The sequence below is a fragment of the Morus notabilis genome, unplaced genomic scaffold, assembly GCF_000414095.1.
Source record: "Morus notabilis unplaced genomic scaffold, ASM41409v2 Scaffold264, whole genome shotgun sequence".
Lineage (NCBI taxonomy): Eukaryota > Viridiplantae > Streptophyta > Magnoliopsida > Rosales > Moraceae > Morus > Morus notabilis.
This window is the reverse complement of record NW_010368055.1, coordinates 238,771-265,614: the sequence shown is the minus strand read 5'-3', so window position 1 is coordinate 265,614 and position 26,844 is coordinate 238,771. Positions and strand designations below refer to the sequence as shown.

At 36.4% G+C, this 26,844-nt stretch overlaps 4 protein-coding genes across 4 annotated transcripts; 2 read left to right on the top strand and 2 right to left on the bottom strand.

Annotated features, from left to right (window-relative positions):
* Positions 1-1,555: 1,555 nt before the first annotated feature.
* On the bottom strand, positions 1,556-3,741 carry LOC21403333 (pentatricopeptide repeat-containing protein At2g22410, mitochondrial). Its single transcript, XM_024176289.1, has one exon. The coding sequence runs from the start codon at positions 3,681-3,683 to the stop codon at positions 1,641-1,643; it is 2,043 nt and encodes a 680-aa protein (XP_024032057.1). The 5' UTR covers positions 3,684-3,741; the 3' UTR covers positions 1,556-1,640.
* A 5,024-nt stretch (positions 3,742-8,765) lies between these two features.
* Positions 8,766-15,233, top strand: LOC21403332 (nodulin homeobox). Its single transcript, XM_024176278.1, has 17 exons — positions 8,766-8,849; positions 8,964-9,089; positions 9,201-9,359; positions 9,746-9,829; positions 9,907-10,035; positions 10,321-10,545; positions 10,910-11,041; positions 11,158-11,253; positions 11,562-11,723; positions 11,963-12,254; positions 12,354-12,479; positions 12,563-12,632; positions 13,133-13,196; positions 13,288-13,356; positions 13,720-14,259; positions 14,372-14,406; positions 14,518-15,233. Exons 1-17 carry the CDS (start codon positions 8,808-8,810, stop codon positions 15,050-15,052), a joined length of 2,886 nt encoding a protein of 961 aa, XP_024032046.1. The 5' UTR covers positions 8,766-8,807; the 3' UTR covers positions 15,053-15,233.
* Positions 15,234-16,045: 812 nt separating this feature from the next.
* Positions 16,046-17,416, top strand: LOC21403331 (SOSS complex subunit B homolog). The gene is made up of 2 exons (XM_010114404.2): positions 16,046-16,279; positions 16,784-17,416. The coding sequence occupies exon 2, from the start codon at positions 16,814-16,816 to the stop codon at positions 17,234-17,236; it is 423 nt and encodes a 140-aa protein (XP_010112706.1). The 5' UTR covers positions 16,046-16,279; positions 16,784-16,813; the 3' UTR covers positions 17,237-17,416.
* Positions 17,417-17,419: 3 nt separating this feature from the next.
* On the bottom strand, positions 17,420-24,381 carry LOC21403330 (serine/threonine-protein phosphatase BSL1). The gene is made up of 21 exons (XM_024176295.1): positions 23,882-24,381; positions 23,711-23,771; positions 23,528-23,606; positions 23,336-23,415; positions 23,129-23,223; positions 22,340-22,439; positions 22,157-22,226; positions 21,482-21,583; positions 21,136-21,217; positions 20,869-21,039; positions 20,323-20,509; positions 20,022-20,220; positions 19,763-19,930; positions 19,447-19,685; positions 19,142-19,226; positions 18,967-19,065; positions 18,678-18,877; positions 18,491-18,566; positions 18,263-18,398; positions 18,036-18,175; positions 17,420-17,928 (listed from the first exon to the last, which is right to left on the bottom strand). The coding sequence occupies exons 1-21, from the start codon at positions 24,084-24,086 to the stop codon at positions 17,845-17,847; spliced, it is 2,658 nt and encodes an 885-aa protein (XP_024032063.1). The 5' UTR covers positions 24,087-24,381; the 3' UTR covers positions 17,420-17,844.
* Between the last annotated feature and the right edge of the window lie 2,463 nt (positions 24,382-26,844).

Below are 26,844 nucleotides of genomic sequence, written 5' to 3'. Positions count from 1 at the left end.
TTGTCTGTTTCTCTTTAGCCATGAGTGCCTAATGCCTAAAAACGCAGGAAAAAAAGTAAGAGGAACGACAGATTCAGAGAGAAGAAAGGTAACGAGGATAAAGGTAAAAAGAATAATTTTAAGAGAAAGATGACACTGCAAGCAAGCAACAATCTGAAAAAGAGATTGTAGGTTTAGTGTTTTTCTTCTTCTTTCTATCTCTCTTTTCTTTTTTCTCACCTTAAAATTCTTCTTTTTATCTTCATCCACATTACATTTCTTCTCTTTAACTCTGTCGTTCCTCTTACTTCTTTTTTTTTTTTTTGCATTTTTTTAGGCACTCATGAATTAGGAGAAGCAGACTAATGGGAAATGACATCACCCCAAGAGCAGGATGAGATTGCTAATGCTTAATCAAAGGAAGATGACAATGCAAGCGAGCAACAATATGAAAACGAAATTGTAAGTTTAGTGCCTTTTTTTTTTGTCTCTCCTTTCTTTCCTTCTCACCTTAAAATTCTTCTTTTTATCTTCATCCCCATTACCTTTCTTTTATTTGACTCTGTCAATCCTCTTACTCTTTTTTTTCCGTGTTTTTTTAGGTACTCATGGATAAGTAGAAATAGACTAATGAGGAAATGATATCTCATCCTGAATAAGATGAGATTGCTGAGAAGCAGACTAATGAGGAAATGATATCTCACACTGAGCATAAAGAGATTGCTAATGCTCAATCAAAGGAAGATAATACTGCAAGTGAGCAACATTCTGAAAATGAGAATGTAGGTTTAGTGCTTTTCTTCTTCTTTCAGTCTCTCCTTTCTTTCCTTCTCACCTTAAAGTTCTTCTTTTTATCTTCATCCAATTACCTTTCATTTCCTTGACTCTGTCGTTCTTCTTACCTTTTTTTTTTACGTTTTTTTTAGGCACTCATGGATAAGGAGAAGAAGACTAATGAGGAAATGATATCTCACTCAGCAAGACGAGATTGCTAATGCTCAATCAAAGGAAGATGACACTGCAAGTGAGCAACAGTCTAAAACCGAGATTGTTGGTTTACTGCTTTTCTTCTTCTTTCCCGTCTCTCCTTTCTTTCTTTCTCAACTTAAAACCTTCTTTTTTTTGTCTTCATCCCCATTATCTTTCTTCTCTCTGACTCTGCCATTCTTCTTACTTTTTTCTGTGTTTTTTTAGGCACTTATGGATAAGGAGAAGCAGACTAATGAGAAAATGATCTCACCCAGAGCAAGACGAGATTGCTAACGCTCAATCAACAAGATGCATTGGAAGCGAGCAACAGTCTGAAAACGAGATTGCAGGTTTAGTGCTTTTTTTCTTTATGTCTCTTCTTTCTTTCCTTCTCACCAATAATAGTAATAAAAGTAAAGAAAAAAAGTAAAAGCATAGGATGAAGTAGTGGAATAAGCTTTTTAGAGAATTAGTATTCAAGAATATATTTCTGTGAAAAACTAATATTTGAGCTCAATTTACAGATAAGTCTAAATAATTAGGCTTCATTAAGTGATACTACCCGTAATTTGCACTAAAAATACACCTAGATGTCTGCTATGTGTTGAAAATGTATAAGTTTGATCCTTATCATAATTCGATCCAATGTCAAATTTTTCATGTTGTGTCCAACTACAAATCAGTTTAAATCCCTAATGTAAATAATAATTGAAATCAACACCACATACATAGCTTTGTTCACAAGTTTGCGTTATATTTGGGATATAGTCCTCCAAATTAGACAACAACAAAATTTCATTTAACACTCTATAAATCTCTTTGGATTGAGGGTGTGATTCATCACCAACCAAAAATTCCTCAAACTCACCCTCTATCTCTATCAAGCTACGGCCAGGACTCTTCTTGACCCCTCTCTCTCTCATCATGCTCCTAACCGTCCTCACATCAGCCCATCCCTTGTCATTAGCAAATGCATTTGCCAGCAATACATAGACGCCACTGTCTTTGGGATCCAAGTCCAAAAGTTTCTGAGCAGAAATCTTAGCCAGCTCTACATTCCCATGCATCCTAGAAGCGTTAAGAAGAGCGCCCCAAGCAGATTCACTCGGTACCATCGGCATATTCCCGATCAAATCATAAGCTTCTTCAAGACGACCAGTTCGGCCGAGTAAATCCACCATGCACGCGTAGTGTTCTCCCTTGGGCTCCATTCCATAGTCCTTTACCATGCTTTTGAAATGCTCTTTACCTTCAGAAACTAATCCACCATGGCCACAAGCTGACAAGACGGCTACGAATGTGATACAGTCAGGCTCGAGTTCTTTATGTTTCATTTGATCAAAGAGGTTAAGAGCTTGTTTGGCATAACCATGTGCAGCATATCCAGCAATCATGGTGTTCCAAGAAACCAAATTCCCCTCTGACATTTCATTAAAGACACCTGCAGCTGTATCAATACACCCACATTTAGCATACATGTCCATAAGTGCATTATTTAATATCACACTTGGTCGAGGCCCTTTCGGATTGATGTGGTAATGGTGAATCCACTGGCCCAAATCCAGGCAACCCAGTTGACCACAAGCAGAGAGCGCACACACCAAAGTATGCTCGGTTGGAGCCAAACCCGCTTTCATCATATCATGAAACAACTTCAGAGCTTCCTTCGGTTGATTATTCTGAGAATAGCCTGCAATCATTGCATTCCAAGACACTGCGTTCTTTTCAGGCATGCTGTCGAAAAACTCCCTTGCAACATCCAGCTCGCCACATTTAGCATACCCGTTAACCATGCTAGTCCACGAAAACACATCCCTGGTTTTCATACAGTCGAAAATCTCCCTTGCTTCAATCAAGCAACCACATTTAGCAAACATATCCAACGCAGCATTACTCAAATTTAGGCTGCAATGTACATTCTCCATTATGACATAATCATATATCCGCTTCCCCATTCGAACATCTCCTTTGCTACCGCAAGCTGAGAGCATCGTGATCATGGTGATCTCATTTGGCTGAACATCACTCAACAGCATCGATTCAAATACTTGAATAGCCTCATCCGATAAATCCTGCTTCGCGTACCCATCAATCATCGTGGTCCAAGTAACAACATCCCTCACAGAACATTCATCAAACATCTTGCGTGCATAAAACAAGCATCCACGTTCAGCATAAAACCGTATCAACCCATTTCGCACCAGCAAATCAGCATCAAAACCCATCTTCCATATCAAACAACAGACCGAATTTCCCTCCGAAATTCTTGGGAGCTTCTCGCACGCCTTAAGCGCATAAACAAAACTGAGACCGTCCATTTCTACGTGTTGCAAAACCATGCGGCGAAAAAACGAGAACCCCATTAGAGGAACTTGAGCTTTCGCGTAGCCTCTTATCATGGTGTTCCACATATAAGTATTGGGGTTCTCAATCTGTGAGAAAAGAAGACGCGCGTATCGAATGTCGCCGGCGTCGGCGAGAGCGCAGAAAGCCAAGACCCGGCTGGCGGGGAACGTGTGGGCGATGAGGCCGGTGCGGGTCATGTGTGCTTGGATTTGCTTCAAGTCGAGCATGGTGGTGCAAGACTCCGTGATTAGTAAAGTTGGGTTTGTGATTATCACGTTGGTCTTTGAGTTCCATCTGTGTTTATCTCTTGAGATGGATGAAAATCGTCTCAGAAGTTGATATAAAAGTGAACAACTAGTTGAGTTTTGATAAGGACTGAGGTGTTTCATGTAAGGGACAATAAGAGGTACTATGCGTTGCAAAATATGAAATACCAATGATATGTTTGCCCACTTGTTTGGTCTTATGAGGCCAATACAAGGTACTTTTTTGATTTTTATTTCATGGATTCAGATTAATTCTCAACATAAATCGAACACAACACAGTCCATTGACCGAACAATGACTTAAAAGTGGGACTATAGAGTGTGTCGAATCTTAAACCTATTTCGAAGGAGGGAAAAAAAAAAAAAAGAAGACCCCGTTGGTGGTTGATATTTTGCTTCCAAATGAGGTGGATTGGAGTCCATTCAGTTTGGTTGTTGATTTTCTGTTGCATTTTGTCGGTTTCATATCATAATGTTGGATAATCTCGCTTTCAATTTCTAGCTTCTCGCTGGAAAATGACATAAAGAGGAAGATCATATGGTACTTGTTTTGCTTAGTCTAATCAGTGAACAAAGTCAAAGCTCTATTGTACTAATTTGTTAGAAAAAGTTTGATTACCGATCAAACTAAACGTGCCACAAAATATGTGTGTGTAAAGTTTCGGGTTGTTATTTGTGTACGACTCTCTTGTTTATGTATAGTCATGTGGACATGATGACATAATTAATATACGTGGTTCTGGTTTCTTTCTACTACTATGGGCGTCATTTAGCCACTCAATGCAACTTCTTGTTCGAAAATAACCCTTAATGAGATGGAACTAGCCACTCAATGCAACTTGTTTGGACATTATGCCTTTTAACATGTCATTATAATAGTAGATGTACTAGATCCGGCGTTGCATTAAGATTGACATGGAGCCGGGACATGTTCGGGTGCGTTTGGAGTAAGGATCTGTGCTATGATTCAGATCATGATTCGTGACTCGCTACAATATTTTCTTTCATTAAAAACACAAGTAAATTGAGAATAATTCTGAATCATAATTCTGAATCTATGAATTAAACGCTTTCAAAAAATACTGTTAATGTTACCAACTATGGTGTGTCTCACTGAGAAGATATGGTCTTAAGTCGAAGTGGTACGATACTTGATGTAAAGGCTATTTTTCACTCTGAGAGTATATGTTTGAAGATTCGAACTTTCATTTTAGTTTTTGGACGTACAGGTCCATAAAAAAAAAAGTGCAACTAAAAGAAGTGATATGTCACCTTAATCTCTCGATGCCCTTTTATTTGCATATATATAAGTTACAGTTTCTTAAGCTGAAAATAAAGAAAAGAAAAAACATTTTCTCATAGTAAGGACATTTCTAAAGATACTGTGACATGCTTTCAATTTTTAATATCACGAGTCATGTTACTCAGTAGAAAAAAAAAAAAAACACGACATTTTCATTGTCACTGTGACGCAACATATTACCTGTCGTAACTCGGGAATGAAGGAAAACAGTGTCAAATTAGAAAAGAATCTAGATGAAACACGAGTTATTATAGCAGTTTTTATTCAGAGGGATTGAGCTCTGGACGAATTGTGTACACTTGTCGCTTAAGCAACGCCTCCAATCATAACTTCCTTTATTCTTCACTGTACGATTTCTCATCCTATGGTGGGTAGAAAATAAATTGTTAGCAATCTACTTTTCTTAATAGTCCAAGTGCATCGAAATATGAAAAATGAATGTACCGCCGGCAATCCACAGATAAAAAGTATTTTTTTCTAAAAAAAAAAAAGATTCCCCCAATCAATGTATAAAAAGTGAAATTCTACTTTTTTTCTGCAGTAGCATCAAATTTTAATTGGAAGAGTAAATTTTGAATTATTTATAATACATTAAAGTATTAAAATAGATTGAAAATAATAAGATTGCGCGATTGCGCGATTGCGCGATAACTATAGGTTCTAATTTTTGTCATTAACCTTTTAATACTAACTAAAATGATATATAACTTGTCTTTCTTTATTAACAAATATTTAAAAAATCGTTATGCCAATTAACATAAAAATATAACACATCTGCCATCAAAAATATATAATGTACTGAATAAGTGAGTTGATATCAAAAGGTTTAATAAAAATTGAGATTTTTAACACTATTATTTATTTAAAAGCAGTGCAATATGCCACTGTCAATTATATATATATATATAACAGATTACAAGTTTATGTTTTACTTTAGTCAGAAACTTACATATAGTCTCACAAAATTATATGATAATCTTTAAGGAGTTTAAATCTCGTGACAACAATGATAAATAATATTTTTATCGTTTTGGCTCGTTCACTTTGCGGATTCGAGTTTTCAATTCGAGCTGAGATGTGACATTTCCTGAGAGCTTTTCACTGTAGCAGAAAAAGTTAAATGTGACATTTTCTGAGAGCTTTTTACTGTAAAAACCTAAAACTGAAAACTCGAATCGATGAAATGAACGAGGCCTCCCAACTACAGAAAAATAGAATTAATTGAAAAAGTATAATAATTAAACACGTAACATTGGGTTATTATTATTATTATTATTTAATATCCTCTCCCCATCGTTTTCACGTATAACCTTAATTTAGCTATTTAGGGGTTTACAATAGAACGAAATGACTTAGACCTAATTTTGATCAAAGGATGGATTCAATTTAACTCCCCCTATACCATAAGTCAAGAGCTGCATAATCTATTAACCAAAATGGTTTTTGAGGTATAAAACCTTAAACTCATAATGAGAGGAGAAGAAAAAATGGATCATAATCATTGCTTCAAGTCTTTAGGTTTTGTTCATTTCACTCGTTCGAATTGAGAATTTGAGTTAACAAATAAATTTATGTGAAAGAAAATATTATAGTAAAAAAATAAATTTAATTAAGCATAATCATACTATTGTACCAATCGAACACAACCCACTATTTATTTTATTGTGCTAACCCACATACTTAATAGTATTAGCATATTGATCCGCTAAATTAATTTGCAAATTTTAATATTAACTTGTACTATTTGATTTTCTTTTTTTTTTTCCAGAAAATGATTCAAACACAAATATAAAAATAGTGTAGAAATTGTTAAAAAAATCAAACATCTATTACAAAAAATTGAATATAATCTAATTGAATATATTTCATCATTAAATCTCACTGGCTTAAATTATAATGTATTAGACTTTTGTAAATTAACGAAAAAGAAATAGATGGAATAAAGATGTATAAATATATTTGTTAAATATGTTGTGTCGTGCTCGAGGATCACGTCGAGTCGTATTTGATTCAATTTGCTCAACACGCAAACCCAAATACAACCCATACGATATAGATATATTGTACCATGTTTATGGAGTGTCATAAAAGGTGGGAATTAAGATCTGTTGTTCTATTTTCTATCTCAATGATTATTTTTAATTAAATTTTAATACCTCATGAATTGTTTAAATATTTTTATAATTTGTTCTTATTTATATGATTAGATTTTTAAATTTAAATGGGATGATAAATAATTAGTAAATAAATGCCGTTAAAACACGAAAATAGAGACAATAAAACTGGAGTCCTTAGGAACGGACCTATTCTTTATGAGGTGGTGAGAATTTAACCCGATGACGATAAATAACATTTGTGTATTGTCGTGTTTAGTCAATACTGAGCCCGTTCACTTCGCTAATTCGAGTTGAGATGCGATTTTATGTGAGAGCTTTTTACTGTAACAAAAAAGTTAAATGTGACTGTTTCTGAAAACTTTTTACTGTAACAAAACTTAAATTCTAAACTCGAACAAGTGAAGTGAATGGGACCGAAATCTGCTTAGCAACTCTAGTTGAACACAAGTTTTAGAGGGACGAGGGAGGCGTATTTTTAGAGGTGAGGAGGTTAATCGAAAATCCCCCATCAGCGCACGTTAGTGAGAATCAGCGTTCAGCGTGAAATTGTAAAAGTGAAAAAACGACAGGCAAATATTTAACAACAAACAATACTCAACTGACGTGGTGGTCCTCATCAATCTCTCCTCTCATTAACACTTTTTTCACTTCTCAAATCCATTAACACTCCTACTCTCTCTCTTATTATTAACTCTCCCAAGAAAACCCGCGAATTCAGTTTTCTTTTTCTTTGTTTTTTTTTTCCATTTTTATTTCTTCCATTGAAGCTCGTCGAAGGTAAGCTTTCCTCTCAATCTGGATTTTTGCAGTTTATAATATGGAAAGTTCTTCTTTTTTGCTTCTCCGCTCGTATTCGCACTGTATGGTGTCTGAAAGTTAATGCATTTATAGGTTTTAACGTTCAATTAGCTTCTTCTTGGTTTAAATCTAGGGTTTTTCAAGTGGGTTCTTCAAGATTTCCTCAGAATATTATACGTGTAATTACTCTATTTGATATCAGTGCTTGCGTTCTATATTTAAATTGACCATTTCGCTATTTTTTTTTCTTCACGTTACTATAACATATATACTCGTTAACTATTTTATTCTCGAATTAATCCTGTAAATATTCAGTTACATTATTGGAACGTCGAGTTTGTCTATATTATTTTTATTTTTCTTTTTGAGAATTTATTCTTAAATTCTAGCAATATATATATATATATTACATATATGTATAGATTGTATATGTATATATCCGTGAATTTTGTTTGTGGGATTTTTGACAATCATGCAAACGTATATGAACAAGGGTTAACATTATAGAAAAGTTTGGTGAACGTGACTTTTCAAAGTACCTTATTGGGTATATATATATATATATAGTATGTATATATATGTACTGGGCGACTTAATTATTAATTTCCAAATCTTTTGGGTTAGTATAAAATGAATGTTGTGAACCCTTTTCAAATAGTGACATCTGAAATGTTACAGAGAATTAGGTAATTTGAGGTAATGGAACGTGTTTGTTACTTTTTGAATTTGAGTTACAAATGTCGGTGCAACTTTCCCAGTAAATGTTAATACATATGTGGATAATTGATACTGTGCAAGTATGTATTCTTGCTTATAAACTGGATATTAGCTCATACTCGGTTTCTTGTCTGCCCTCATTTTGCAGCTAGAAGGAATCGCTTCAATATATAGATTATTGAAGCTTATGGAATTCCTAATATGCTTTTTGCTTCTCAAATTATTCTGATCTGCTCAACTATTTATCCTTATTTCTGCTTTTCATTTTATTTCCTTTCTCTTCCTCATTTTACTGGGCTTAGATATTGAACAATGAGAAATAATAAGGAAGAATCGACAAGTAGTGCTACACAAGTAAGTCCCCTCCTAGCATTCTTTTGTTAGTTTAGTTTTCGTTATAATGTTTTTACTCTGGTGTTCATCTCTTTTTCTCAAGCAGCAAGAATTTAAATTTATTTTGATGAACAGGTCGTTGACTTAATTTCAGCAGTAAAGGAATTACATCGACTCAACTCTCAAGAGCTTAACAGATTATTGAGGGACTCTGAAAATTTTACTATTCAGCATGTTACTGAGAAAGGCTCAGTATTAAAGGTTGGATATCATTCTGTTCTGCTTCCATTGATGTTATTTTGCTATTGAGTTGTTATTGTTATTCTGATGGATGTCTCGTCGTTGAATTGTCTGTCATGTTTGGTGTTTCAGATTGATATGGAAAAATTTGTGGGCTTTCTTCCTTTGCACCTTATTGCCGTGCTTATGTCCTCGGGCAGAGATGAAGCCCTGTTCAGATACTTGTTATGTGGTCTCCGACTCTTGCATTCCTTCTGCGAGTTAGCACCTCGGAATGCAAAGCTTGAACAGGTTGGGGGGGTTTTCAAATGTTGCTTTCTTCGCATTTCTGTTATATTCTTTATGTTTCTCTTCTTGTGCTATAGGAACTTCAAGCACTGTCAAATATAGATGTATAGTTCAACTTTGGTTCAATGTCTTGAAACGGTGTAGGAGCTATACCCTTTGATTGATTTGCAACCCTGCATATTGTATCACACCTGATTTTAGTCTTTTTAACTGCATTACGTGATTCTTTCTGATGTGTTTTGAAGCTTGTTATGGCACTTGAGATTGCAGTCTCTGTTTTGTCATATTGAGAAAATGTTATGTCTTACTGTTAGTTTAGATTTTTCTTTGAGTAGCATGAAAGGGGACCATGACCTTTTCTGATACTTTTCTCTGAATTGTTGTTTCAGATTTTGTTAGATGATGTAAAAGTATCAGAGCAGCTTCTTGACATGGTGCTCTACTTGCTAATTGTTTGTGGCAGAGTTGAACAGGTACTTCCAAATTCTCACTGTTTGGTTATATTTTCCCATTCTCTTTGTGTGTACTGAGATTTGCTTCCACCATGCAGAAAAACCATGATTTTGGCGCCCTTCCCCTAGTGCATTCGGCTTTAGTGGCATGCAGTCTACATTTGCTGACGGGTTTTATAGCTTCACAGTGGCCAGATCTTGTTCATGTATTACTCGCACATCCTAAGGTAAATGCAGCACAAAGATAAAGGCTTCACTTTTGCTGTTGCTCACTGAAACAAGCTTTATCTGGAAATTTCTATCAGTTTATTTGCCAAACTGTCTGCCATGTTAATTCGGCTGCTTTGCAGTTTTCACTTCTTTATTTTTTTTTCTTTTTCTAATAATTAATGATTAATACATGTTCTCAAAATAAGTTGTGCTTATCATCTGCCTTCTCTCTCTCTCTCTCTCTTTATTTTTCCCGTGTTGCATTTCTATGCAATTATTAATCGAAAAGCTTTTTGTGCCAGGTTGAGATATTTATGGATGCAGCTTTTGGAGCAGTTTGTGCAGCCATTAGGTTTCTTGAGATCAAGCTATCAGCTCAACATAGTGATTTTTCTTTTTGCAAATACTCAAGCTTGAGTCCTGAACAAGAAGTGAATTATCTCTGCCAGCAATGCGAGGCCTCTTTACAGTTTCTTCAGTCTCTGTGCCAACAAAAAACTTTTCGTGAGCGACTCTTAAGGAATAAGGTTTTTAAATAGGACACTTTACTCTTAAGATTAGATCAGACTTTACATTATATATATACACACATATATTATATTTCAGGCGCTGTCTATGATACGAAAGAGTTCCTTTGTTACACTAGGATAAATGTCATTTTGTCGAAAGTACACTTGTATTTAGGAATTGAGTTTTTAGTTGGAGGAATAATGAATTCTAAAAAACCAAAGTTTCTGTTTGACATAAAAGATGATTTTGCAATTGGACAGTGTTTAAAGTCCTTCAATAGCTCTGTATTGTCAAAATGGCCTGATGGGTTCTTTTGAAGTTTAAAGTCTTACTATATGTCTCCATGCATGTTGAAATATATCTGGTTCTGATAAAATGCAGGAGCTCTGTGGAAAGGGTGGCATTTTGTTTGCAACGCATGCTATCCTGAGGTTAAACGTTACACCACATTTTTTAGAGTTTCCCAGAGTAGTGGCTGCTGTATCTAGGCTGAAAGCCAAAGTGCTATCAATTGTGAGTCTCAGTGACCTGTTTACTGTTACCTGGAGGATCGAGCTACTTTAGAATCCAATATAGCTCCCTCCTGTTGATTCCTCCATGCGTACCCAGTCATAACTACTTTTTTGCAGTTGGTGAGTCTTTGTGAAGCAGAAAGCATTTCTTACCTGGATGAAGTCGCAAGCTCACCAGGTACCCTGGATTTGGCGAAGTCCGTTGCATCAGAGGTAAGATTTCTATTATATATATATATATATATATTTAATGAGTGGTAATACCGTCAGAAATGGTGTGCAGTTTCTTGTGCTATTTCATGTAGGCGAACCAATCAGATTGCCTTGGTTTGTTAATATTTCTGGAAGGTCCACTAGGCCAAAACCGTTTTGGCGACAACCAGTTGTGCATATATTTTTGTGTGTGCGTGTACTTTTGGCAGACGAAGAAACAAAGTTAATGAGTTCGTTATTCTTTACTGTGTGAGAAGTCCATCTTACCTGTCATCCTGCTATATATTGATTCAGTTTTCATGATACAGGTCTTAGATTTGTTGACTACTGCACTTGGTAGAGATCCCAGACTTCTTACCACTGGCTCGGAAAGAAATTATCCAGTGGGATTTTTGCAACTCAACGCAATGCGTCTAGCTGATATCTTCTCAGATGACTCTAACTTTCGATCTTATATTACTATATACTTTGTAAGCCACTATTATCGCTCTCTAGTTTCAGTGTTATGTATTTATTTTTGCTAAAGCAGTTTCAACTTATTTTTATTATTATATCTGTATCAATTATTTTCAAGAATACTGCCGCGTTTAATATTTTCAAGCGCAAAGAATCTATAGTTGATTAACAAGAATTCATCGTGATGCATACTGATGCATCACATACTTTTCTTGAAGAAACTTGTGACTCTGTCTTTTACATGTTCCTCCAGACCAGAGTGCTGACTGCAATATTTTCGCTCCCTCATGGAGATTTTTTATCCAGTTGGTGTTCTTCTGAACTCCCGGTAAAGGAAGACGATGGATCCATTGAATACGATTCATTTGCATCAGCTGGATGGGTTTTGGATGTATTGTCATCAATCAACCCACAGCATGCACCGAGCTTAGAATTTACAGTTGTCTCAAATAGTTTGCAGCAGGCTTCGTATGCACATCAGAGAACTTCATTATTTGTCAAAGTAATTGCAAATCTCCATTGTTTCGTCCCCAACATCTGTGAAGGTTGACTCTTGGTCTAATACTTTCAGTTTGTTATCTCAAGCTTTTTAGAGTACACTATTGTTTAAATGTACTAAGAGGAATTTCTATCTTCATTTGCAGAACAGGAGAGGAACCTCTTTCTTAACAAATTTATGGAGTGCTTGCAAATGGATCCATCTAATGCCTTGCCTGGTTTTTCTTTTACTTCTGATGCTCCTAAAGCTGCCTCGGTCTGCAGGAATTTGCGTAATTATCTTTTCCAACAACTTTCTTTAATGAACAGAATTGCGGAGATTATTTTCTTTCTTACAATCAGCTTACATGTGCAGGTTCCTTGTTAAGTCATGCAGAATCCTTAATTCCTAACTTTTTAAATGAGGAGGATGTACAGCTATTAAGGTAATTTTATTCTCAATCATGTTTCTGTTGCAAAACTTTTGTGCTAAATTTTTTCAAGGTATCCTCATATTTTATATCATGCAGTGATTGTGGAGATATCTTGCTTCGATTTAATATACTTACAAGTGAAACTGAAGCTTAAAGTTTTTTAGAGTAAAATGTGGAACTGACGTTGGGAACATGTTGTTATGCTGTGGATACTTCTAATCTTTCCTTTTAAGTTATAAACATATTGTTATAACCTAATCATTATGTGCATCTGACGTGGTGCAACAAGTGGAATCTTAAAGCCAAATTCATCAGAATTATACACCTGCAGTGACGAAAGATTTTATTTATTTTATTTTATTTTTTAAGAAGGCATTGACCAGAGCTTAAATTCTCCTATAAATGCCTATATAGTGCGAGGCCCCATTATGGGCTTAAGCTTATTTCTACATGTGCTTGACTTTATTGGCGTGCAATATGGCTTACTTTTTCTGTTCATCTTCTTATTGCAGGGTTTTTTTTAACCAACTGCAATCATTACTAAATTCACGTGAACATGAAGAGAACCGAGTTCAAGTAAAACCTTTTTTTATTTTTAAATATTCAGTCTCTTCCTTGCTTTTAGCAATATTTTAATGTTTCAAACTTCTCTGCTGGATCAATTCAGGAAAGGAAATTTGAGGAGCCAATGTCGTGGGAGAAGTTTTCTAAACTCAACCTCATCGAGCATCATCAGGTGAATGTTGAATATTCAAAATAAATAATTTGCCAGTGAAACTCAAACATAGGAGAGTCGTGAAGATTTGAGTTGGGGGTGGGGAGAAAAACCTCTGGAAGTGGTGTTCTGAGTGTGAGTTTGAATAAAGTGGTGAATGTTATATGGTCAGTTATTGTAAATGAAATGACTCGATGTTTTTTTTTTTTTTTTTTTTTTAACATAACCAATTACCACCTAGAGTTTTTGTTGTTGATTGGTTTTTTCTTGTTAATTATATAATTAAATTATAAATAACTAGCAAATTGGTATTTCGAGTTTCTTGTTGGCATGTGGCTGTTTTTATGTCTAGTGAATTAAGAAGTAATTTTTGATTCCTTTTAGGAGGCTCAGAGTGCGGGGGGATGTTCATCACCTTTGCTGATGAAAGAACCTCCTAATCTTAATAACCGAAGTAGTAGCTTGAAGGAGGAGATGTCCGAGAATTCTGCTATTCAAGATGCGGACCAAAAATATCAGAATATTGAACATACGGCTCAAGGAGGTGATGCAGTGAGGGAAGACAAAGGTAAATCGAGCAGGAGCGCATTTGGTGGCACGGTAGAGATTGATAAAGATGCCCAAAATGTTGAAACAAGTGGTTCAGATACTAGTTCCACGAGAGGAAAAAATGTTGATCAAATGGACAACAGCGAATTTCCAAAATCAAGTGCGCCTACTAAAGAAAGTGGGTATGGAAGAAACGCAGCAGAAGAAAAAAAGGTTGAAACCGTTCAGCATGACGAAAAACAGAGGAGAAAACGGAAGCGAACCATAATGAATGATAAGCAGGTGGAACTGATGGAGAGGGCCCTTGTAGATGAACCTGATATGCAGCGAAATGCATCTTTAATTCAAGCCTGGGCTGATAAATTAAGTTTTCATGTACGTCAATTGCACCTTAAACTTTTTTGTATAGCACAAGTGAATCTTGTACTTTGTGAGTAAATAGTATCATATTTTCGTCCCTAAGATGTTCCTCCATTGATTTTTCCAGGGTTCTGAAGTTACAAGTTCGCAGCTGAAAAATTGGTAAGGAAGCCTCATGGTGACGTACTAAATCATGCATAGTGATTTACTCACTTCATCTACTGTATCCTAATGCGTTTATGTTGATGCTTCTTTGATCTGAAATTGTAACAGGTTGAACAACAGAAAAGCCAGGCTTGCTCGCACGGGCAAGGATGTCCGTCCGACATTGGAGGCCGAGAACTCTTTCCTGGAGAAACAAGGTGGCCCAATACTGAGGTCCAATTACTCACCCGAGAGTCCTGGCGAAGATGCTACTGTCCAGCCAAATGTGGGGAGAGATCCTCAAGCAATGACTTGGAGAACCAATGCAGCTGAAACATCCGAGGTGGCCCCTGCAGAAGCTGCCTTTGGTCCTTCAGAATTCGTTCAATGCGAGCCTGGGCAACAGGTCGTTATTGTGGATGCAGCTGGAGAGGAGATAGCTAAAGGAAAGGTGTTTCAGGTGCATGGAAAATGGTACGGAAAGAACTTGGACGAACTACGGACATGTGTTGTGGATGTTAAGGATCTCAAAGTAAAGAGAGGAACTAGGCTTCCACACCCATCTGTGGCGACCGGAGGCTCATTCGAAGAGGCCGAAACAAAAATTGGTGTTATGAGAGTGTTGTGGGATTCAAGCAAAATTTTCGTTTTGCGTTCTAAATAAATGCTAGCTATGCTCAAGTGGCTGCACCTTTTTTTTTTTTTGATTAATTTTTTTCTTCGGTCTGGAGCTGTCACTTTTACCTAGTGTAGTTAGACCATTTTTCTTTACAGAATGAGAAATTTCTTTAGAATCTGCTTTCACATTGAGATATATTTGAGCTATAAAAGAATCCTATATGTAACGGCTGACTGATCACATGCCTCTGTACATCATGATTTGACGCCTACATTTTTTTTTTCTTTGGCTCCGGAAAAGATCTCAAGATTTGATTTCACCAGATAAAAATTGGTAGCCACAACAAGGCTACCTCCTAATGAGTGAAACAGCCACCGCCGCCAAGCCCAACTAACAAAGAGAAGGGACACCACAATTCAACTAGAGATTCTCTTGAACGAATGAAAGCTATGTTTTGTTCATAGGTTCAAACGGAAAATTTTAAATTTTGTGAGAAAAAATATTTTAATGAAAAAAAACTTAAGTAGTAGTTTGAATTTATAAAATAAACGGGTGAAAAGTTGTACCCATAAATAAAGAGTAAAAATAAGTCATCAACCAAAGCTGGACACCACACCACTCAGACGGCGCAATCTACTACTGTGTAGATGATTTTCTTCCTTTTTTTATTTTTATTTGTTAATGGTGTATACTTAGGCCCCGTTCATTTCGTTGATTCGAGTTTAGAATTTGAGTTTTGTTACAGTAAAAAGTTCTTACAAACAATCACATCTAACTTTTTTACTACAATAAAAAGCTCTCACATAAAATTACATCTCAACTCAAATTAAAAACTCGAATCAGCGAACTAAACGGACCCTTAGATAACGCAGAAGTAAATGTAGACCCGTGGTCTTAATTAATATTTTTTTTATTAAAAATTATATTTGTTAAAAGTGTATTAATAAATATAATAAAGGACTAAAATCCAGACGTATTCACTTTATGAGCATAAAGTTCAGCAATTTTTTCATAAATTTTTCGTCCATATAACCCGAACTTAGTGCAATGTCCATATACTCGACCACCGCCGGCGCCATGGTTCAGCCCGAACCCATGACTTGTTGCATTCAGAATTTAAAAGGCAACTAAACCCGCCCTCCAACCGACAGCACATCGTCTACTGATACCTGTAATCGTCCGATAATTTTGTATGATACTACATAATTATTACCACAGACTTGGCACTCTTATCAATTCAGTTCCAAGGATTTCCTCATTATATCAATCGAGGTATTTCTTGCTCATGCCTTTCTCTTCTCTTTGTTTTATAATTCTTAATCTTCGAATGTCTATGATTTCGAGACAACCATAGTTTGATTACCCTAGAAGATGCGATACGTACACAGAACCACCATCGCCGTACTTACTGTGTTTTTAAATCGTTGCATAGTTCTTTCGAAATCGTTGTGTTAATAAGGATACTTAAACTAGACATTGTACTGAAAGTGCTCGATGAAATGCGTCTTAAATTATTTTTTTATTTTTTATTTTTGATAGTTGCGTCTGAGAGATCTTTAATTCTTGCTCTTTTGTTCTGGCACTTTGTCATTGTGATTTAAAACTTCGAATACCTAATTGTTATGCTTATGCTTGCTGATCCCGTAGGGTCTTCTTATCGCTTTCTCTGATTTATGTGTGTAGACATATATAATATATATTTCAAAAATGTCTGCCCGAATATGGGGTTTTACCCTTTTATGGTCAATGTTCGTTTACCAAGTTTTGGTATTGCAGGTTTAGGTTCTTGTTGTCACAAGGCAAAAGATGATCTCTGTCAAAGACATAGTACCTGCAGCTCAAAACAACATAAGCACACAATTCATACTTCTGGAGAAAGGCAAACAAACGACGACGACGACAACAGAAGGTCACAACAAGGCATGCTTGGCGCTTGTGGCGGATGAGACGGCTGCAGTTCACTTCCAGTTCTGGGGAGACGAGTGTGATGCCTTTGAGCCGGGTGACATAATACGTTTGTCAAATGGGATTTTCTCTTACAGCAGAAACAATCTTGTGTTGAGAGCGGGCAAGAGAGGGAAGGTAGAAAAGGTTGGAGAATTCACTATGACTTTTGTTGAGACACCAAACATGAGTGAAATCCGCTGGATTCCTGACCCCAATAATTCCAAGAAATACATGCAGGAAGCTATTGTTTCTGCTCATTCTCGCATCTTTCCGCCAAAATAGTAATTCTTTTTTTTTTGTTTGTTTGTATTTTCTGTTAATAAGATCAAAAGTTAAACGTTTGGTTTGTATAATTTGGTTACTTTGTTTTCGGGTAGGAACAGATTTATGATGCAGATACCATGAAGTTGTGTAGCAAAGACAAATTGTGAATCTTTTCAATGACCACAAGGTGCAGAAAATTATACAAGACAAACCATATGCAGCGAATATGCCTCACCAATAGAAAATAGATTATTTTTAAAAGAAACAAATCGTGTACATAATTATTTATTTTATAATACACAAAACTAAACAACCAATTTCTCTCCCTGTAATTAGTTACCCCTATGATGAAAGGCAGAAAATACATCTCTATGGTCGACTAAAATAATGTACATGTATTACAAACTCAATTTTGAAGAGTAATGATTCCGCTAACAGCTATTTCTTTCTAGTATTTCCAACCTAAGTTACATTCATCTTCTGTAGAATGAATACACAACACAAGAACTAACACGCATATTCCGCTCGAGGCTGAATCAAGAAAGAGTTAAATCTCCAGAGAAGTGCAGGCCACGGAAAGGCAATTTACAAAGATGCAAAAATCTGTCGCTTGGGGAAGAAACATATCATATATAAGCAAGAGAGCTCCGGTCATGGTCAGGCTGTGGACGACCACGAGTAGGAGTTGGTGGTCTTTGAATGTTAAGCTCCTGCAGAACAACAAAAATATACAAGAGTAAGGCGCATGACATATTAAGGTAAATTTATGTTCCCTACAAGGGCAAGAGTAGAATATAATAAAATAAAAAATTATCGCCTGCATCCATGTGTCCTCTATAACACGTTCAGGAGATGTCTCTGGTGATTGCAGAGGCGGCGGCAAGGGGTGAATTAATTTTGGAACCACAACCAATCCCCTGCCAACTACTAGGATGGCACCAGCGTTGTTTGCCGTCCCTGTATGAAAATGTCATTAGAAATCCCAATTAGAAGCATTGCCAAGATTAGAAACTCAAATTAAAAAAAGAAAGCAAGTTTGCTTACCGCAATAGTTTGTTGCTGAGAAAAGAGTGATCAACTGTCCCTGGGCAAATCGTTCGAACCCATCCATGACACATTCATGGGCCCTTATAATTAGCTGTAATTTGTTTTTCTTACAGAATTCTGTGACACGATCCGGCTGCAAGAAAAACGAGTTGTACATGAATATCAATGTAGGCACAAAAGACGAAGTGTATTAAGATTCATCTATGTGAATAACAACATGCATACCCCAAATGTAACAAGACCGGGTCCTCTAGCATTTGGTCTCAAGCCCTCTACACTATCGTTCTCTGTAGGATCAGACCTGATTGTACAGATATCATAATACCCATAAGTCAAACTTCCAGCCAAATAATAAAAAAAGTCAAAACATATATAAATAGCAAATGAAAATTTTAATTGGAAAAAAGCATACCATAAAAGGTCCATTAGAATTATAGATCCAGCGTCCATTGTTATAGGTCTCTCGAGCTTCTCTATTTGTTCTACAGAATGTATGGATCTCCCTATGCCACCGTGCATACAGATAATTTTCTTTTCAATGAGTGCAGCAAGTGGAAGGTAGTTGAAAAGTTGATTGAATCTTGTCCATGCCCAAATTCCATCGTTCTCTCCCTAATAGTCAAATCAGTGTCAATTGTCATTATTATCATTATTAGCACTCTGAAAAACCAAAAGGCAGCATAATGTGTAAGCATATGCACCATTCTCTCAATGCATTCAAGACGAAAACCAAAAAGTGCATTTATGTCAGCAGCCTCATGGTTTCCACGTATTAAGTGAACATTTTCAGGATACTCGATCTGCAACATCAAGAGAGCACTAAGTGAGATGCAGGACTTTATACCAAAATCGGAATACTTTAAAACAGAAGTTTGCCTTCAGTGCGAGGAGCAATGTTATGGTTTCCAAGCTGTGCTGTCCTCGATCAACATAATCTCCCAAAAACAAGTAGTCAATATACCTGAAACAGACAGACTGGCCAATTAAACAACCATTCCTAGATTCTTCAAACAGAGAACCATAGTCTACCATCAAACTAGCACAGATGTTCTCTTATCAAAACGGAAGGGATAAGATAAACAGGACACAGATTTGTATGATAGATTCATTTATTTTCATGGGCCCAGATTTGCCTGCAATAATGATAAGTCAGACAGTATGGCAACAATTTTCAAACTAACGTTATGTCTCCAGCTGTGGATGGAAATCCATATTCATCGAACAGCCGCATCAAATCACCAAACTGGCCATGAAGATCACCAAATACTTTAATAGGAGCTTTCAGCTGAAGAACTGTAGGCTCATGCATAAAGATTTGTTCGGCAGCATAACAAAGCTCGCCCACTTCATAAGAATCCAAGAAAAACTTCCTGTTAGCAGGAGCTTTCCAGTTCCGGGGCCTTAGCAAAGTGGAAATAATCTGCAAGGAGAGATACAATGAGAAATCTTAACAAAAGACAAGAAGTAAAAAGAAAAGGAGCATAGGATGTTACTGACCTTCTTATGTAAGCCCTGAGGAGACCTCTGCCTGGTGAACTTTTTCGTAGGATAGGACACGTCATTATTTGATGGAATCATTCTCCTGCTCTCATTTTCAAATTGGTCTAAAGATAATTGTCTCACCATCCCACCCAGGTTACCTACAGCCTCCTTAGCAACTACAACCTGTAATACAACAGAACATAACTTAGAAATTGTACAATTTCAGTGACAAAAAGTCATTTTAGCAATAGATTGATGCAAAAAAAAAACATACAGCTCTGGGATGAAGCCGAACATCTGCTTCATTGTCGCTACCATCTGATATTGTTTCTGCAGCTTGCGAGTTGTCATCAGATACAGATGTTTCTTCTGGAGCCACAGATGAAGCCTGCAACGCTTGCCACACAGCAGTAGCTGCCTCTGCTTCAGCAGCAGAAGCCTCTCTCAATTTCTCCAAGGAATTTTTATCCATGCTGCTTAGGAGGAACACAACATCAGAGTTATGTAATATTTGGTGTCAATATATGAGGGTGAGAGAGAGGCTACATAGTAAAGAACTGAGAATGGAAGAATACCTCATGCCACCCGATGAGGGAGTCTCAGACCCACTGTCCAGAGTTGGCGTTGTTGAAAAAGAGAGATTAGAGTGATGTATATTGGGACTTGATATAGGTGATGATCTCTCAGATGTCAAAATGGGAGAATTTATTTCAGACGGATATGATGAATTTTCGGCAACCAGAAAATCATCTAGTAGCACATCTGTATAGAAAGAAATGATAACATAACATCATAACAGGGTGAAACATAATAAATAATGCGAAATTAATTCTACTTTTAGAAAGAAACTACTAAACCAGATATTGTTCCTGACCTCTTAATTGCTTCCTAAAGTTCTCTCTACAATTTAGTTTTTCACTAAATGCAATTCGTAACCAATAAAACCTCTCACAAGCCATCATAGTTATAACCCGCCACCATTTCTGGTTAGGTGGTCAATAAATTAGAGAGTGCCTAGATAACATCATACACATATCTTACTGTAGTAATTCACTAACCAAATTCTTAATAATAACTCTCATGGGTTCTATTATGTTGGGAACTGTGTCTAATGCCTTTACCTCCTCTTAGACCTCCATATATATAAATACGAACACCAATAGATGCAGCCGCATGCCGACAACGACGCATAAGCTCCAAGGCAGGATCATAATCAGAATGTCCCTTGCCAGTGCGTGACGAAGTCACGAGTCCATTCCTATCTAACCAAACTCCAGCAGCAGTGTCCAATACTACCGACACAAGAACAAATTAGCAAGATAAAGTAAACATGAAGCATACTAATTTTAACAATAACCATACGTGGTTAGTGCTAGCCAGAAGCTTACCTGCAATAGCTGCTTCACCTTCTACCCCGCGCCCTCCCCTTAGAGCACCTCCAGTAACATGTAATCTTGCACCAACAAAAACCTGATAGCAAACGATGTCAAGTTTGATAATAAAAGTTGGCTCGACAAGATAGGCTATCTCATTAAAGTGAAAAAAAGTGCATGCAAATGGAAACGAGTAACAAAACCAATAATGCCAAACCACTAAGGGCTTAATATCTTTGCTTTACTTCAAAAGATATATCTCAAATATGAAGCATATACCAATTCGATGCTAAGAAAATATAAATAATCAAGTAAAGAAATATGGTAACCACGCATTCCTGATGCACATCTAATAACTTACTGCAGCATGTTGGTATCTTGGTGAAGGAGACACTCCAGGTGCAAGGGTCCATTCCCATTGACCATTCCTGTGCATGAGAAGCCCATAAGCATCTGCCAGTGGCTGTCAAAGCAAAAATTTCACTTTAAGGCCTCAGGGAGAACTTAACATGCAGAATTAATAAATCAGTCAAGTTGTTTAAAGGATACAAATATTGTGTCCCATTCCTCGATTATCCCCCTCCACCTTAACCAAGATTCACCACAGTCCTCTATAATTCCCCTAAGTTACCTTAGATCACCCAAATTTTTCTACGCAATTCCAAATGATGCCCATTTCAAGTTTCAAATATTATTCAGAATTCCTGCTCTATTTTTATTTCTTCCAAGATCACTAGAATTGCTATGAAGCACTAAGGACGTATAACAACTTTATTATGATGACGTCCAATTTTTCCAACTGAATTACACACAAATATAGAACGAGAGAGTTCCAGATAAAAAATTTTCTTCCTAGAGATCTATACATGTAGATCCATTCATAGGTTTTGATGCATATTCTAAAGTTGGACGCTAGTTCACAGTTGGGCAGAAACCAAAAACAAAACAAAATAACTAATGTGTGAGCTATAAGGATAATATGCCATGTATTAATTGTTCATTTCATCCTAAGCTTCCACGGAAAGAGCCAACATACCGTGCCAGAAGCATCTCTTCCACCACAAAGCAAAAACATACCATCTGATCGAGCACTAGCTGTAGCATACCTACAAACTATGTTTGGTTAGTGTATTATCCGAATTTAAATGGCTGAAAGAAGAGCGAAAAGAAAAAAAAAATAGTGAAATCGACAATCGTTAATGTGGAAAATAGTACTCACATTCTAGCTGACGGCCTATCACCTTCAGGATTCAACCGCTGCCATACATAAGGTTTCTGGGCAGTATCCAGAACCCAAGCATCAGATAGAACTCTTTTTCCTGAAAGAAAATAATTCAGCACAACATGTAAAATAAATCAATACAAACTCTTCTAGATAACGATTTGAAGACATAATTATAGTTTAAACTTCGAAACACTATTTTGCATAATTGAGCACCCGCAGAAATTCAACACCACCAATAATTCTTCCTTCTTGTTTTTCTGTCAGGTTCACTTGTGGCCCACCCAAATTTCTGCAGTAAAAGCTAAGCCAAATACTGGCTGTCAAGCAAGATATTAATATTCCACGATGCTTGCTCAGAAGTGGCACACACTCAGCATTTACTTCCACACACCTTTGAAGAAAACTTGGATGATAAAGTAAATTTCCTTGAAAGCGCAGTTTAGTACATGTTGCAAAATAGGACCTCCAAAATGTCTATCTATTACAGACAAAGTCTTTTAGCCTGGCCCAAGCTTTGCATAACCCTAGTCTAAAATTGGTTTACTTAAGTAATGCCTTTAGAAGACGGTGGTTATCAGTGTATTCAATGACGTAAATCCATTCAGTATGACGCGCTCCAGACAACAACACAGGTCGCTAAGAAGATCTCCTCCGATACACATTATACAAACAACTTGCTAAAACAACTTCTTGACATTGCTCGAGGAAGTCCTTCCAGTTAAAATTTTCAACAAAATAGAACATGTAAATTTCAAGTATAATTGAACAGGGAAATGCCCTCACCGTCATTGCCACTGACAGTAACAAGGTATCTTTGAGCAACCAAATCCATTACATGGCCATAGCGAGGCCCAGGTCCTTGTCCTTGCACCACCACTCTACATTTACATCAAGAAAACGTACAAAAAGCTTAATGATTCAATTAACCCCAATCCCAAATAACAAAACACCAGAGAAAAATCGCTAGATTTTTGCTATAAAAAATCTCACCTATGCCACTTAAATTTATCGTTTGTCAAGTCAAGCACGTAAAGATCATCCGTAGAATGCCCAGCAGGACCTATGCCACCCTAAACATAGATCAAAAACTCAAATTCAATCTAATATCAAACGACACCGGAACAGAAAAAAAAAAAATCCTTTTCTTTTCCTTCCTTGTCAAAAAACCACTACTTTAAGCACCTGAAAGACAACCATTGTGCCGACCGTAGCAGCGGCATGCGCTGCCCTTGGAGACGGCGGCTCACCGGCCGGCCTGATTCTGCGCATCCACAACATAGAAAGCAGCATAGTTATCAATAATGTCCTAATCCAATTCCAAAATTACCAAGAAAAAACAACAATAAAATCAAAATTCAAAGTTACCTGGTCCATTTCCTGGTGAGAACATCGTATGAGTGAACGGAATTCGTCACACCGGCTAACCCTAAACAAGCCAAAAATTCACAAATTGCGGTTGGAAAAAAAAAACAGATAAAAGATACGACAGAAAAAAGCAAGAGCAATAGATATATAGAAGGTCGAGAGAGGAAGTACTGATGCCAGGGGCGGAGGAGGCGGCGCCGCCTTCGATGGCGGTGGCACCGCCGAATAGGATCAATCGGGGGCCGTGAGTCTTGGTGGCGGCGACGGCGGTGAGAGTGTGGCCGCAGCGAGGACCAGGAGCGTCCTCGTCGGTGTCCCAGTAGGTCTCCAATGGACGATAGGTCGGCGCCGGGTACAGCCACGGCTTCGAACCCATCCCAACCGGAACCAAAAGAATCAAACGGTTGTCAGATCACGAACTCCACAAATTTCTCCGACAAATAAAATTCCGGCCAAATTACGCGATCCGGATAGATAGATATACAGATAGAAAGAAAGAGATAGAGAGAGGAGAGAGAGAAGCAGTCGGAACCCTAAGATCGGAGGAGGCGCCGGCGGCGGAGGGGCCCGGGCTTAGGCTCCGGACCCTCTGATTTGGCGAGAACTGTCTTTTTATTATTTTTTTATTTTTAGTTTTTGTGAGGGTTTTTCGTTTTTGAGAGACCAGAGATTTTGGGGGAGAGAGTCCAGATTGTTTTTGAGAGAAGTTGTTTTATTTATTTATTTATTTTGGTTTGGCTTTTTTTTTTTTTTTTTTTTGCTAATTATACAGCACAAATTCTTAGTTGTAGCTCACTGTGTAACCAGCGAAGAAAAACCTCATTATCAGCGAAAAATGAAAAAAAAAAAAAAAGAAAGAAAAAGAGAGGGAGAAAATGATTATACAATGGGCCCACTATCACCTAAAGTTAGAGTCAACTGTTTTACACCTTTTGGGACAGTAAACTGTAAAAGAGACTGCAAATGTCAAACCCAATTAGCCAAGTGTGCACCCGCCCCCAGATAAATATTCAACAACAAGAAAAAAGAAAAAAGAAAAAAGAAATCCAACAACAAGAAATTAGCGTGGGGTAATCAGTTTAGAGTATTTTGGGAAAAAATCTAGGATTTTTTTTTTCAAGCAACGATGGGAGTTCATTTATATGAACATGAAAAATATCAAAACTGCTTTTTCTTAAATTTTAGACTTTAAAAAGAGAGTTTTTAGTAAGATTAGAACAAATTATCAATAATTTTTTATTTTTAACTGTTAAATCTATATGATAAATTGTCTTTTTATATATATTTTTTACCTACCAGTAGAGTCTCTAAAAAAGAAGCTTTATGTGGATGAAAATATCAAATCTGATTTTCCTAAAGTCCCGTTTACTTCGCTGATTCGAGTTTAGAATTTGAGTTGAAATGTGATTTTATGTGAGAACTTTTTATTGTAGCAAAAAAGTTAGATGTGATTGTTTATAAGAATTTTTTATTGTAAAAAAACTCAAATTCTAAACTCGAATCAACGAAGTGAATGGGGCCTAAATTTTCTCATCTCTTTATGAGAATTGTGTTTTTCTTTTTTCCCTTGTGAATGAATCTTTATGAGAATAGTTGCAGGTGTACTTTTACTCATTCCTGACAAAAGGAAGATGACTTATATGGCGTTGTCCAATAAGGAAAGAGCAAGCCGTCTCCTTCTAGAAAGGCTAACATACGGCCTACGGCCTAGTCGGTCCTGCCGAATTCATGTCCAGTTGTGAAAGTACTCAAATTTCAAACTACTTATCCCCCTTGACTTTTTTTTTTAAATTTTCCTGAAACATCTTTTGCTTATCAACATTTTCCTCGATTTATTTTATTTTATTTTTGTCAAGCCACATATTCCTCTAATTTTTTCAAACATTGACATTGTTTATGAATTCCTGAAACATCTTTTGCTTATCAACATTTTCCTCGATTTATTTTATTTTATTTTTGTCAAGCCACATATTCCTCTAATTTTTTCAAACATTGACATTGTTTATGAATTCCTAACTTGTTTTGACCTTTTCTATTCAACATGAAGAGTTATAAATAGAGGTTGATGCACTTTGATCAGTTTAAGAGAAAAAACATCCCTTCATAACATATGAATTATTTACGAATTTGATTGCAAAGATATCAATTCACTAACTCAAACTTAAAATTTTATCAAGAAGAACGAATAATCTTACCATCTTATTAGATGATCAGTGCTAGTATCGTGTAGTGATTTGGATCGCCAATAATAGAACTCAGTTAATGAAGTAAATATTATTAAAGGTCTGTTTAGTTTGCTGATTCGAGTTGATATGTGATTTTATGTGAGAGCTTTTTATTGTAATAAAAAAATTAAATGTGACTGTTTTTTAGAACTTTTTATTATAGTAAAATTTAAATTCTAAATTTAAATCGGTGAAATAAACAGAGCCTAACTATGAGATTTCTTGACAGAGCAAGAAGACTGAGGTTGTTTGGTTGGGGGATTCGTCTCTTGATTTGAATCATGGTTCGTGGTTCGCTACAGTATTTTCTCTCACAAAAAATACACGTAAATCGAAAATGATTCTAATCACATAGTTTTAATCCATGAACCAAACGTCTCATTGAGATGTGGCTAATATAGCTGACTGCGATGGTAAAGAAATAGTATGAAATTGAAGACCACTGCATGACTTTTAAGGAAACACTTCCCACCATTGTCTGACAATTGTAATCAAAATTTGAAACGAATATGAAATAGATTAGCAACCCAATTCACAATTATCGGATTGACACAAAAAGTAATATTATGTAGAATGGTACAATCATATGTTGTGGTATCCAATAAACCTAGGTGGCAGAATATTAAATTTCGATGTACAAACAGACACCGTCAATGCCGCATCACGATAGAATTCTTGACCAGATACATAAAGATAAAGAATTAGAGAGAGAGAGGTGCAAGTCCCTAATTAGATCCATGCTTTGAGGTTATCTTTACAAGCTGTGGAAATAGAGGCCATCCTCTCAAGATTATACTAGTTAAAAGTTCATGCGTTGTACGAAATTTTTATAGTAAAAAAATTAAGAAAGTTTAAAATTTTTAATTATATATAGTGTAGATCAGAAGATTTAGATGTAGTTATATTACA

Excerpts from the sequence above, each read along its gene's own strand:
- LOC21403333 (XM_024176289.1), bottom strand. The coding sequence starts at position 3,683 with ATGAAACACCTCAGTCCTTATCAAAACTCAACTAGTTGTTCACTTTTA.
- LOC21403332 (XM_024176278.1), top strand. The coding sequence starts at position 8,808 with ATGAGAAATAATAAGGAAGAATCGACAAGTAGTGCTACACAA. Across the intron at positions 10,546-10,909 it reads AGCGACTCTTAAGGAATAAG|GAGCTCTGTGGAAAGGGTGG; the intron begins GTTTTTAAATAG and ends GATAAAATGCAG. Across the intron at positions 12,480-12,562 it reads CTCGGTCTGCAGGAATTTGC|GTTCCTTGTTAAGTCATGCA; the intron begins GTAATTATCTTT and ends TTACATGTGCAG.
- LOC21403331 (XM_010114404.2), top strand. The coding sequence starts at position 16,814 with ATGATCTCTGTCAAAGACATAGTACCTGCAGCTCAAAACAACATAAGC.
- LOC21403330 (XM_024176295.1), bottom strand. The coding sequence starts at position 24,086 with ATGGGTTCGAAGCCGTGGCTGTACCCGGCGCCGACCTATCGTCCATTG. Across the intron at positions 23,772-23,881 it reads CTCCTCCGCCCCTGGCATCA|GGTTAGCCGGTGTGACGAAT; the intron begins GTACTTCCTCTC and ends TGGCTTGTTTAG. Across the intron at positions 23,607-23,710 it reads CTCACCAGGAAATGGACCAG|AATCAGGCCGGCCGGTGAGC; the intron begins GTAACTTTGAAT and ends GTGGATGCGCAG.